Raw genomic sequence first — 12,565 nt, forward strand, 5'->3', positions numbered from 1 at the left:
CTGCACCAACATGCTGCCCATCTGAACTAAAAACCCCTACCCTTCCAGGGACCCTATCCCTCTATTCCTATTCTATTCATTTATTTGTCAAAACACCCTTTAAAAGTCGCTATTGTATCTGCTTCCACTACCTCCCCCGGCAGCGAGTTTCAGGCACCTCCACCCTCTGTGTAAAGAACTTGCCTTGTACATCACCTTTAAACCTTGCACCTCACACCTTTAAAACCCATGTCCCAATAATTTCCCTGCCACTGACATAAGGCGTACTGGCCTGTAATTAGTTGGATTACCCTTGCCTCCTTTCTTAAACAAATTCTGCTTCATTGACATGCATTCACCACCTTCAACATTTGCTCCCGTCTACAAGATGCACAGTGGCAGCAGTGTCTACTAACTATAAAATACACTGCAGCAACATGCCAATGCTCCTTTCAACAGCGGTTTCCAAATCTGCAGCCTCTAAAATTTAAGGTCGAGAGCAGCAGGTGCTTGGGAACATGAATACCTGAATTTCCCTTCGAAGCCACACACCATCTTGACTTGAAACTATATTGCCAGTCCTTCGTTGTCACTTGGTCAAAATCTTAAAACTCCCTTGCTCACAGCACTGAATGTCTTTGTATCACAAGGATTGCAGTGGTTCATGAAGGCAGCTTACTATCATCATCTCCAGGGAAATTAAGGATGCACAATAAATAAGCATATGAATGATGATGGGATAGTGTAGGGGGATGGGCTTAGATTAGTTCACAGGTCGGTGCAACATCAAGGGCTGAAGGGCCTGTTCTGCGCTGTATTGTTCTATGTTCTATAAATGCTGGCCCAGCTAGCTGTCCATACCCGATGAATGAGGTATTTTTTTAGTCTCTCACTACCTTTTCGTGATCCGCTCTATATAATTTTACCAATATTGCCGCTGTGCTCCAAAATCTGAATGTATCTTTGATGTTTGAATTTTACCTTTACAAATTTTCTTCACCACCATACTTTATTGGTTTAAAAAATGCTACTGCCGTAGTTATTTGACTTGACTGATCCTAGGCTAGTTTAAGTGGATCCTGTCAGATACTCAATGTAGAATTTATTGTTCAGGACTGCAGTGTTCCTAACAAATTCCTACATGCTGTGCCTGTGATGCACCACTTGTCCTGCTGCCCTGCCACGTCCATTGAAAATTTAAAAGAAGAATAAGAAGTACTTAGTTGTCTGGATCCCACTTGCAGCAATTTCCAACTTTACAATTCTGCAATAGAGCACTGCCATGACTGCTGTGTTGCTAAGAGTCCTCCTTTTTGAGGTATATTCAGGTCTCTGCTCATAGTAAATTGCTTTCTGTCCTTCATAAATAATGTTTGGTGTAAGTCTTCATGGTTTAAGTAACATTAGTCTTTTCATTTCCCCTATTCATCCTGACCATTATCATCTTTGAGGTGTTTCTTATGGCATTACTTTGATTGCATAATACTCAAAAGCAACATATTTTCTATTTCTTTGTATTCATATTCTAGTGGAAACATAATGCTGTTGTAAAGAATTACTGAAGTAAACCTAGTTGAAGATGACTGAGATGTTGAGAATTTTACTTTTTAAAAAATATTGTGAGCAGTATTTCCTGTGCATCTATGACTATTTTCAGCAAGTTAATTGTACTCTTTTTTTTTTTAAATAGGTTGCACCACTGTGCCTTGGAAGAGCTGGAGCTTGTGTGGTCACTGTAAAACTTTGACTTTTTTAATGTAGATTTTCTACTATAACCATTTCACATGTTCATGGAAAAATAAATATGCGCCAACACACCAACTTTATTGAAAAGTTAAGAAAAACCAAAAGATTTATCAAATACTAATGAACGCAAAAGTTATTGAGACTCTAAATATCTAAATCATTAAACAGTTCTTCTGATCCTTGGAGGATAAAATCCCAAAAATGAATTGGTGTGCGCAATTTAAAACACTGCCCATGGATTAGAATACAGATGTGGACTTGTAAATTAGGACGTCATTGGTGTCATGACACCTGCCTGCTTGCCCACCCATGCCTCCAACATGATTTTACAGGACTCATGGCCTAATTGAGATAATTAAGTGGGTAGTTAATGCCCAATTAAGGACCTGAAGCCACTGTTGTGATTTAACAGGTGGCAGGAGATGCCTGAACAAATATGCAGTTTGGCATATTTATTTCTGTTAGCACCTTGTCAGTGAAGAGTTGAGTTGGAGCTGGGGCTGCCTCTTCCCCGGACATCCTGTGCCACCCGCAGCCCCTCAACATACATTCTACCCTGCCCTGTCCTGTCCAATTTCATCCTTCTCCTCTCCCCAAACATCACTTTTATTGGGACTGTGAATCTGGCCCCAACACGACCACAGACTCACCTAAATTTGGGTTCTTCACCCTCACGAGTTGTTTTCTTTCTGAGCTTCTTGTAATTCTGCATTGCCACTGATCCTAGTGGGGAGCAAACTTTTGGACTCTGGTGGCTTCCTCTTGTAGAGGACATAAGCCCAACCTCATTCTAATTAAAGAGCCATGGCCCATAAAAATTAAAGTGGGGTGGGGTGAACTGGCCCAATGTGAGGAGGATTAATTAGTACAATTCGTGCTAGAGTGCAGGTTTTACACCAGTTTAACATATATAATCCAATCCCAAAACGGACACGTATCTGCTACATTTGAAGTCAAAGACTTTTATATATTGATGGCTCTTGTATTGCCTTCCTAACATAGAACCAAGAGATTGTGGACTGAAACTTTATTTTGAAATGTCTGCCATCTCTTTCTTAGAGTTTTTTTGTTCTGGTTCCTACATTTAAGGTTCACTGCTCAAAATATTTGTTAAGTAGAAATGAATTTGTGCAGAGGAAGCGAGTCTGTTTAAGGCATCCAGAAGCACTGCTATAATTTTTGCAATAATGTTCTAGCTTGTAACCTATTGTGATATTAATCTGCTTCCCCCCACCCCCACTACCATCCTCAGGCCTTCCTCTTTGATCTTGACATAATTTCAACTTGTAAGCTTTACTCTCTGACCAGTTTTTGATAACAGTGCACCATGCAAGTTGTAGAATCTCTAGGACTTTTTAAAAATATGATTTCTTTTCCATTTGTCTGAATTGTCTGATGTAATGGTGAATGAAAACATTACCTGTCTAAGCCTAATAATGTTTGCATCAAGGGCATGTTATAAAGATAATTTTCCATTTCTACATTTTCATTGAAGAGCACCACATATGAGGAGTTAGACTTGAATTGTTGGTGAAAAATGTTGTGCAGCCAGTCCCCATTCCATCTGTTTGTTTCACTGGGCAGAAGATGAGACGGGCTCAGTGTGTTATTCTAACGTGTACTATTATGTAATAAGAACGCAGAAATGGAAAATTATCCCTTCTATGTTGTATTTCATTGAACCATTGTCTTAATGGAATCTGTATTTTTTTACTGTATTCTAAATATATTTCCTCTTTTTTTTAAAATCAAAACAGTTTTAATTAAAATGAAGTAAATGCAGGTACATTTTTTTTAATAATCAGGAAAGTTTAATATATAAAAGATGCTATAAAAGGGTTTTTTATGTTTCTAAAACCTGTCAATGTGTTGGTTTTGCTATTTATGTGTAGCTTGTAACATTCCAAATTTTTTGCTGTTTGACTCTACAAAATTCTTTTGCACATTTTATGTTCTAAGGTGAGCTATTAACAGACCAAATATAGATTGTGCTCTGAACGTTATGACTGTTTTAATGCTGGAAAGTATCTGAAAACTCCCTGTTACGACGATGGGTTTTAACTCATGCCTTAATCTAAATCTGCAATTTACCTTTGTTGTAGTTTAATTTTGGTTTGTGTTCTTGTAAAACAGGCTATTTGCTATTATGTATTATCAGATATTGTCAGCACAGAGTTGTGAACCAGAAAGTTCAGTGCTATCAAAGGAGTATTGATTTTATATACCACTCTCCATCTCAGGTGTAGTTGAATAGCTGATGAATTTTCATGAGTTTGAGGTTTGATTTTAAACTTTTTTTGAAACTTCTAACTGACTTGGGCAAGAAAGCAAACAAACACAATTTTACCTGTGTTCCATGCTCCTCTCTACTTCATGGAGTTTTTGTTTTGACTTCCAGGAGGTACAAATTAAAAGCAGTATGCCATAATCCTGACCATAATGGCTTGACTACCAACTGTTTTACTTTGTGTTCAGTTTGATTTTGAGTTATTTGATTGTATTATGTTTGAAGCTATTTTATTGTGAATATTCACTTTGGTAGGGCTACCTGCTTTAAGAAGTCCGTACAAACCACTTTTTGTGCCTTGATCAGAACTGATAACTTTGTTCCTACTAATTTTCCTTAAGCTGTATGTTTTGGGTTAACAATTATACCTGACACTTGCTAGTTATCATTTATGCAGAACACTGAATTGTGAGATATTAATGATGTTGATTTACTCCATAAGAAGTTATGTACTGATGTATGTAATTTTGTTGAATTGTACAGTCACAGAAGTACTTGTGTAAAGATTTATTCTTTCATTTATAATTGACAATAATTGGTTCACTACTTTTTTTCTATTTCAGTGTAGATAGCCAGTTGACTTCCAGGATCAGTGCTTGAACAGTCTATTTAAGATTAACCTGAAAATTATGAACCACTTTTCCACTTCTAAACTACTAGCTCCTTCCAACTATGTACAAATTCATTTTTTTCCCTCTTTAGATCCTCTTCGTTCCTAAATAACACAGATATGTGAGGTAACAAAAAAAGTGCAACCGTGGCTAATTGCTTTCCTTTGAAATCCTTTTACTTTTAAAGTGATAACATCCAATCATATTCTGCAGTTGGTAATTCTGAAGTCGCATTCCTTGTTTTCTTCCATATAACTTTTACTTGGCTGATTTATTTTGCATTTGAATCATGCATCACTAATTAAGTGTTGCCTTTATTGAATAATAGACCAGATAACTATTTGATAGGGAATAGAGAATGAACAGTTGAGATTTTAACACAAAAGATCCCTTCAGGAATGTGGTGGAATATAGAAAATAAAGCATCAGGATGGCCACAACCAGTAGGAGTGAAGTAGTTTTAGGGTGGTTGTTGCTGTCAAAAATTAGCAGTGTTTTATTACCTAATTTATAAGCTTATGTATACAAATTCTTCCAAGAATTTTTAAAACAACGTCCAAAGAAAGATTAGGTAAAGGGAAGGAGCATTTCAAAAGGTAATTATTGAGAATACTAAGAACCAGCATAAGAAGAAAGAACTCTTCTAAGAGATAAGTTAATTTGAGAGGATAAAAAGGAATATTCCAAGAAATATCTGCTTGGTTTTTATATATAAGGTCAGAAGAGAGGAAGTGAAATCCCACTGAAGAACACACGATCTAGAATGACACTCTGAGTGCAGTAGTAAGGGTGGTTCTATAGCCAAGCTGTTTTCCTTTTTATAATGTATTAAAGCAAGGCCCCTGCCTGTCTATCTGAATAATTCAAGTAGCAATCCCATGGAAATATTCTAAGGTGTGCAGAGTTCTCCTAGTATTCAGATAAACATTCCTCTCACAATCATTATTACTAAAAAAAATTGATCAATTTTTGCTGTTGGTGGGACCTTGCTGTGTACAAAATGTTTAAACATGTATCAAAAGTTACTACACTTAAAAATAATTCGCTAACTGTCATAGTGACATTCAGGTTGGAAACTACAATATATGCACCATTATTGTAAAGGTAATATTTTATCAAATTAAATTTCAATCCTTCAATTTTAATTATGTTGATACTGAGTTCCTTCAGCTGGTTGATTTAAAAACTGTGAGCAAGCTTTTAATTCTCAACGGGCAATCAATCTGTTTCAAAATAAAGGAAAAGTACATCGTAGTTAGATATTTTACTGCTATACAGTATCTGACACAGTATGGTGTAATTATATTATCAGATGGCTTGGTGCCTCGATACACATTTTGTAAAACTCAGCTCCCTGGTAGTTTTGATGAAAGTTATGTATAAAATGGTTGCACAGTGTATGGTAGCATGTATTGACAGTAATATTTGTGTTTAAAGTGTATTCAATATAAATGTTCTTAATTAAACTAATGTCTAATCTATTGGTAGACTGAAATGTGTTGCTATAATGTTATGATTCACAGCTACAAAAAGCTGTATTGTGTAAGTGCAGTTATTTATCTTCCCTCTTTAATTGACCACCTCATAACAATCATAATTTATGTAACTCTCCAGGACCAAGCTAAGCTAATTGTAGATAAATGTCACATGTAAGTTGTAGTGCACTAATTTAAGTTCTGTTTCACCTTGAAGGATTTCTCTTTAACTGAACATAGCCTGTAGAACAATGGCATTTGATCCTGAGCTTAGTTACTGACCCCATAAACACACTGTCACCAAGAGTGCCTGAACCTATCCATTTAACATTGCCTGTTTCAATCTGGATTCCATTTAACTGCTCTTGAAACCTTCACCTATGCCTTTGTTTCCACAAGACCTAACTGCTCGCACTTTCTGGTAACAAAAAAGCAACATACCATGGCTACTAGAAATCTGAAATAACAACAGAGTGCTAGAAATTTTCAACGGCTGTGGCAATGTGTAGAGAAAGAGTTAATTTCAAATCGAAGAAATTTAAGGCTGAGGAAGCCTTTTCAGCAATCTGTGACCAGTATGAAAGTGTTCGAGTCTCCTGATCCAGTATGGTCTTTGTCACAGGATTCTCATATGGCGTTCTGTAACCAGAAGATGCATAAATGCAAGAAGATGAGCAACACTAGTGCTGCCTGCAAAGTCATTGTCAACAATTTTATAAGAGAAACAAAAGTGGATTTAAAGTGTTTTCTATTAGATGATAGATGATGGAAAGTTCCGAAGCTGCAGTGCCACCAAAGAAAGTATAAAAGAAATGCAGTAGTTTACAAGGAAATTGTATTCAGCAGTGATATTGCAAATGTGCATTGCTTCCTCCCTAGTCTATCAGCTGAAGTTTGTGTCTGTTGTCCAGATTATCGGTGCTACTTCCTAAAAAGGTTATGGTGTGCAAAAAATGTACATATAATATAGTGGCAGCCTTGTAAGATATTGTTTTGTACCTTGATAGTCAACTGTGTTCAACTTGACTGGTGTGACTTAGGAAAGCCCCATGCTACAATAGCTGCCTCTGCCACATTTGCTGCAGAGGAGGACTAGGCTGAGAACACTTGAGAAATTTTGAGCATCTGTTTTCTCCAGGAACTCTTCTCAACTGGTTGAGCTTTATATTTTTTCCTCATCTATTCCAAAGTCTGCCCAAACAATCAACCCCAGGAAGTAATGGACATCAGTGACTGTCTGTCAGTTATCAGTATCAATGTTTGCTGTATTATCTTGCTTGCAGGTTTCTTTGAGGCAGGGGTATGGATGCCCATGTGGTTGCATCCCAGTACCCAGTTAACCATGCAGAAGGCCTTTGAGTATCATCGAATGAAGTGATGTGGCTAAGCTGACATCATTGGCTGGGCAACCAAGTATCCTGATGGAAGTTAGCATGTTCCAGGATCTCCTTAGGTGGTGACCATGCCCAGTCAAAGGATGCCAGGGATGTGCCTGAGATTGCAACAATGGAACTTGGCTAACCTTTTCTCCTGCTTAACATATGTTGTTCAAATCTTACGATTGTAGACAGATATTCTGAGGATGCATGTTTGGTAATCTTGCTGTTTGATGTTCTCAGTGAGTTTGCTGTTCTACATACATACTCTGCTTGGATATAACAGCTGCATTATTTGTTCGGTGTCAAGAGTCAGATTGCTAGTGATCATGGAACCTAGATATGTAAAGTACTACAACCTCTAGCATCACATTGTCAATGCCTATAGCTGGTTGTATGACCACACCCTGGACCACAACTTTTGCCTTCCTGATGCTGATTATCAAATCAAACTGAGAAAATTTATCTATTTTCTGATAAAAGTATTCCTTTGTAAGGCATGTTGTGTGTTACTGTTAGCATACAGCAACTCACTGATGAGATACTGGTGCACCTTAGTCTTGGATCTGAAAGGAGCAAGGTTGATCGTTTTCATCAGTTTGATCAGTAAGTAAACAACCTTGAGAAGACCGGAAGGGATATGACTGGGATTTGAGATGGATGTATTCAGCCAAGGTCTGCAGACTGAAAAAGGGTAAATACTTTTCCCATAGTTCTTACCTGAGAGATGCTTTATATTTGTTGCAGCCGATCTGGTCACCTTGATCTTGTACAATGGCAGATTTTATTATCGTGCATTTTCTGGGCACTGTCCCCTGCAGATTTTGCAGGAGTGCTAGTTTCTTATGCGCGATAGTTAAGATGCTGCTTGGCCTGCTGTGTTCATCCAGCTCTACACTTTGTTATCTAGCAAAAACTCTTAAAGCTTTTGTTCATAGCAAGTGAGTTTTGCTAGGCTGTGCTAAACTGTGTGTTGGATATTCAGCTAGGTCACATCAGACAGGCTTTATCTAGTGCCTCAAGCTACCTTTCTGATGGTGTTCTCCCTGGAGTACACCTCAGGTCAGTGTTCCACCAATCTGTCCCAACTATTTATCATAGCCAGTGATGACTACCCCTCCCTTTGTTCTTAATAGAGCCATTTTCTTTGCTGAGGGACATGTTGCCTTTTTAACTTCTGCATACATGCCCCCGAGAAGAGTAATATTTTATTCAAAACATTAACTCTGTTTCTCTCTCCACAGATGCTGCCAGACTTCCTCAGTTCCTTGAATATTTTCTGTTCTTAGTTTTCATTCTCTCTGAGCCAGTCTCCCTCCTTCAACCCTTTATAAACTTGAGCTCCTCCTAATCATGCTCAAAATCCTGTTAAGCCATCTGTCCCCTTCCCTATACTGATTCTGTGTCTGGCAAACTAGACTCATAGTCAAATATATCCCTGGCTTATTCCTCCCCACCTTTCTAACTCCCTTCAAGACAGGGTAAATGTGGAAACATCTCCCTTCAAATTTGCTCTGTCATTCAATGAGTTCATGGCTGAGCTGATAATCTTTAACTCCACTTTTCTGCCTTTTCCTTATAAACTACATTTCCCTACCCGATGTCGTCACATACATGACTTGAGAAATAGCAGCAAAAATAGTTATTTAAACATATGAAACATGCTCTGCCATTCAGTGGCCATCATGGCTTATCCTAACACTCTAACCCTTACTCCTCTGTAGATCAGAAATCTGTTTAACCCAACCTTGACTTGAATTTCTGAGAGTAAAGAAATTCCCCCTCATTGCTACCATAAAAGGGAGACTTCTTATTATGAAGTGATGCTCCTTAGTTCTAGAACCCCCCCCCCCCAAAACGGGGAAATGCCTTTCTCTGTTCCCCAATCAAGTAGTCTCGTGTATGTTTGAATAAATTTATTTGATTCTTCCAAACTCCGTTAAGTGTTGGCCAACCTTTCCTCGGAAGAAACCCCTCAGCCCAGGAATGAACCCATGATTTTCTTCTAAATTACCTTCAATGCAAGCTTATCCCTTCTTAAATATGGAGAACAAAATTATACATTGAATTCTAGTTGTGATCTCCCCAATGCCCAGTATGGTCATAGCAATTCTAAATCTACTTTTAAACTATGTTTCCTATGTAAGAGGGCCCAGCATTCCATTTACCCTTCTAATTATTTCTTCAACCAGACACTAAAGTTTTGCAATTCATGTATGAAGACACCGAGATTCCCCTCTACAGTAGAATTCTTTAGCACTCTCTATTTACTCTCACTTACAGGGACAATATTTATTGCCTGTTCCTAATTGCCCTAGAGAAGGTAGTGGTGACTACTTTTTAGAACTGCTGCAGTTTATTCAGTGTAGGTACATCCACAATACTGTTCAGGAAGGAACCCTGGGAATTTGTCGGAACAGCAACGTAGGTCCATGTCAGGATCGTGAGTGGCTTGGAAAAGAACTTGCAGGTGATGTTGCTACCATGTATTGTCTGCCTCAGTCTTCCTAAATAGTGGTGTGGGTTTGGAAAATGTTGTTTAAAGATTCTTGGTTAATTACTGCAGTGTTTCTTTTGGACGGTACACACTGCTACTACCAATCTTAATTTGTAGAATGAGTAATATTTGTGGATGTCACGCAAATCAAGCAGGTAGCTCTGTCCTGGATGTGTCAAGTTTCTTGAGTGTTGTAGAAGCTGCAGTCTTCCAGACATATGGAGAGTATTCTGTCTCATTCCTGACTTGTGCCTTGGAATCCTGTCCATCATTTACTTGTCTCTGGCCTGCTCTTGTAATCACTATATGACCAAACTAATCAGTTTCAGGTCAATGGTAACTCCCAGGGTGTTAATGGTGGGGTATTCCACAAAGGTAATTCCACTGAGTGTCAAGGAACAGTCATTAGATTCTCTCTTGTTTTACGTAGTCATAGCCCAGCTCATTTTGTTATGAATGTTACTTGGCATTTGTCATCCCTGGCCTGGATGTTGTCCAGGTCTTGCTGCTTTTGGAAATGAACTGCTTCAGCATCTGAGGTAGTACAAGTGATGCTGAAAATTGTACAATCATTGGCGAACATCCCTACTTTTGACCATGTGATAGAGGTAAAGTCATTGATGAAGCAACTGAAGATGGGTGTGTCTAGGACACTACCCTGGGGAACTCTAGCAGAGATGTCCTGTAACTAAAATGATTGACTTTAAGCGACCGTGTTCGCCTTCCCTTGTGCTGGATATTTCTCCAGTCAGTGATGTTTTCTCCCCCGCTCCCCCATTCTCACTGACTGTAGTTTTGCTAGGGTTCCTTGATGCCAGACTGTAGCAAATGCTACCTTGCTGTCAACGGCTGTCAATCTGCCTCACCTCTGGAATTCAGCTCCATATCCATGTGCCAAGTACTTGCCCAGTCACTTATCCTGTCTATATCTGTTTCTAATCTCCATTTTCATTAGTATACTTTTCATCCAGCAGTTTGCTTTCTTTCCCGTCCGGCATTGTAGTGTCGGTACATGAAAACACAAGGCTAGAGATATTACAGTCATAAATGCGGAAATAGACCCTTTGGTCCAACTCATCCATGCCGAGCAAGTTTCTCGAACTAAACTTGTCCCATTTGCCTGCATTTGGCCCATATCCCTCTAAACCTTTCCTATTCATGTACCTGTTCAAATATCTTTTACCTGCATGTACCACTTCCTTTGGCTGTTCGTTCCACATACAAAGCCACCCTCTGTGTGGAAAAAGTTGCCCTTCAGGTCCCTTTTAAATCTTTCTCCTCTCACCTTAAAAGTATGCCCCCTAGTTTTAAACTCCCATACACGAGAGAAAAAAATCCTTTGCTCTTCACCGTATCTATGTCCCTCATGATTTTATGAGGTCACCCCTCAAAGGAAAATATAAAAGGATGTGAGAAAGACTGAAATAAGGAAAAATGAGTGAATTAAAGAAGTAGTGAGGTTGAGAAAAAGACAAGAATAGGAAGGTTGAGAGATAGCAAGTGAAGAAGGAGTGAGGGAGTGAGCACAGACTAGAGCATGATGATCAACAGGCTCTCACACCAAGAAGACCAAAGGCTGAACTTGTGTGTCACTGGATTTGCAATGGAAACCCTTCTGGATCACCCCTGCAATGTCCAGTGTGCCCAAGCTGTTTCTGGTATATTTTAAATTTGAAGGCTTGCCTTGAGAGTAGTTGGCAAAAAACCACAATTGATATTTATCATTGAATTTCAGTTTTGTTGTGCAATGACTTGAGTTTTTCTTTGGGGGAGCTGAAACTTGGGGGGAAGACACGAAGTATAAAATAACCACGGTTGAATAAAAATAACTTAAGCAAAGAAGAAATTGAAATAAAAACAGACTTGATCATTTTGACTGGAATATGATGTATTTATTGAATCTGCCTAACACAAGACAGTTGTGTTCCAATGTAACAAAGTGTGAAGCTGGATGAACATAGCAGGCCAAGCAGCATCTTGGCTGCACAAAAGCTGACGTTTCGGGCCTAGACCCTTCATCAGAGAGGGGGATGGGGTGAGGATTCTGGAATAAATAGGGAGAGAGGGGGAGGCGGACCGAAAATGGAGAGAAAAGAAGATAGGTGGAGAGGAGAGTATAGGTGGGGAGGTAGGGAGGGGATAGGTCAGTCCAGGGAAGACGGACAGGTCAAGCGGGTGGGATGAGGTTAGTAGGTAGGAAATGGAGGTGCGGCTTGAGGTGGGAGGAAGGGATGGGTGAGAGGAAGAACAGGTTAGGGAGGCAGAGACAGGCTGGGCTGGTTTTGGGATGCAGTGTGGGGAGGGGATGAGCTGGGCTGGTTGTGTGGTGCAGTGGGGGGAGGGGACGAACTGGGCTGGTTTTGGGATGCGATGGGGGAAGGGGAGATTTTGAAGCTGGTGAAGTCCACATTGATGCCATTGGGCTTCAGGGTTCCCAGGCGGAATATGAGTTGTTGTTCCTGCAACCTTCGGGTGGCATCCTTGTGGCACTGCAGGAGGCCCATGATGGACATATCATCTGAAGAATGGGAGGGGGAGTTAAAATGGTTCGCGACTGGGAGGTGTTCCCATGTAGTTTGTTTCATGTTATGCCT

The 12,565-nt window shown here is 39.3% G+C and overlaps 1 protein-coding gene across 12 annotated transcripts in view; it reads left to right on the plus strand.

The window, feature by feature from the left end:
* The window catches only part of LOC125452281 (kelch-like protein 5), a 140,957-nt gene extending 128,705 nt beyond the window's left edge, over nt 1-12,252 (plus strand). For all 12 annotated transcript variants that reach the window (XM_059647171.1, XM_059647159.1, XM_059647180.1 and 9 more), the window contains one exon: nt 1,670-12,252. In XM_059647171.1, coding sequence (XP_059503154.1) covers nt 1,670-1,726 — 57 coding nt within the window. In that variant the 3' untranslated portion in view covers nt 1,727-12,252. The remainder of the gene's footprint in view (nt 1-1,669) is intronic.
* Nucleotides 12,253-12,565: the final 313 nt, after the last annotated feature.

This window comes from Stegostoma tigrinum, chromosome 1 (genome assembly GCF_030684315.1).
Source record: "Stegostoma tigrinum isolate sSteTig4 chromosome 1, sSteTig4.hap1, whole genome shotgun sequence".
NCBI classification, from domain to species: Eukaryota; Metazoa; Chordata; class Chondrichthyes; order Orectolobiformes; family Stegostomatidae; genus Stegostoma; species Stegostoma tigrinum.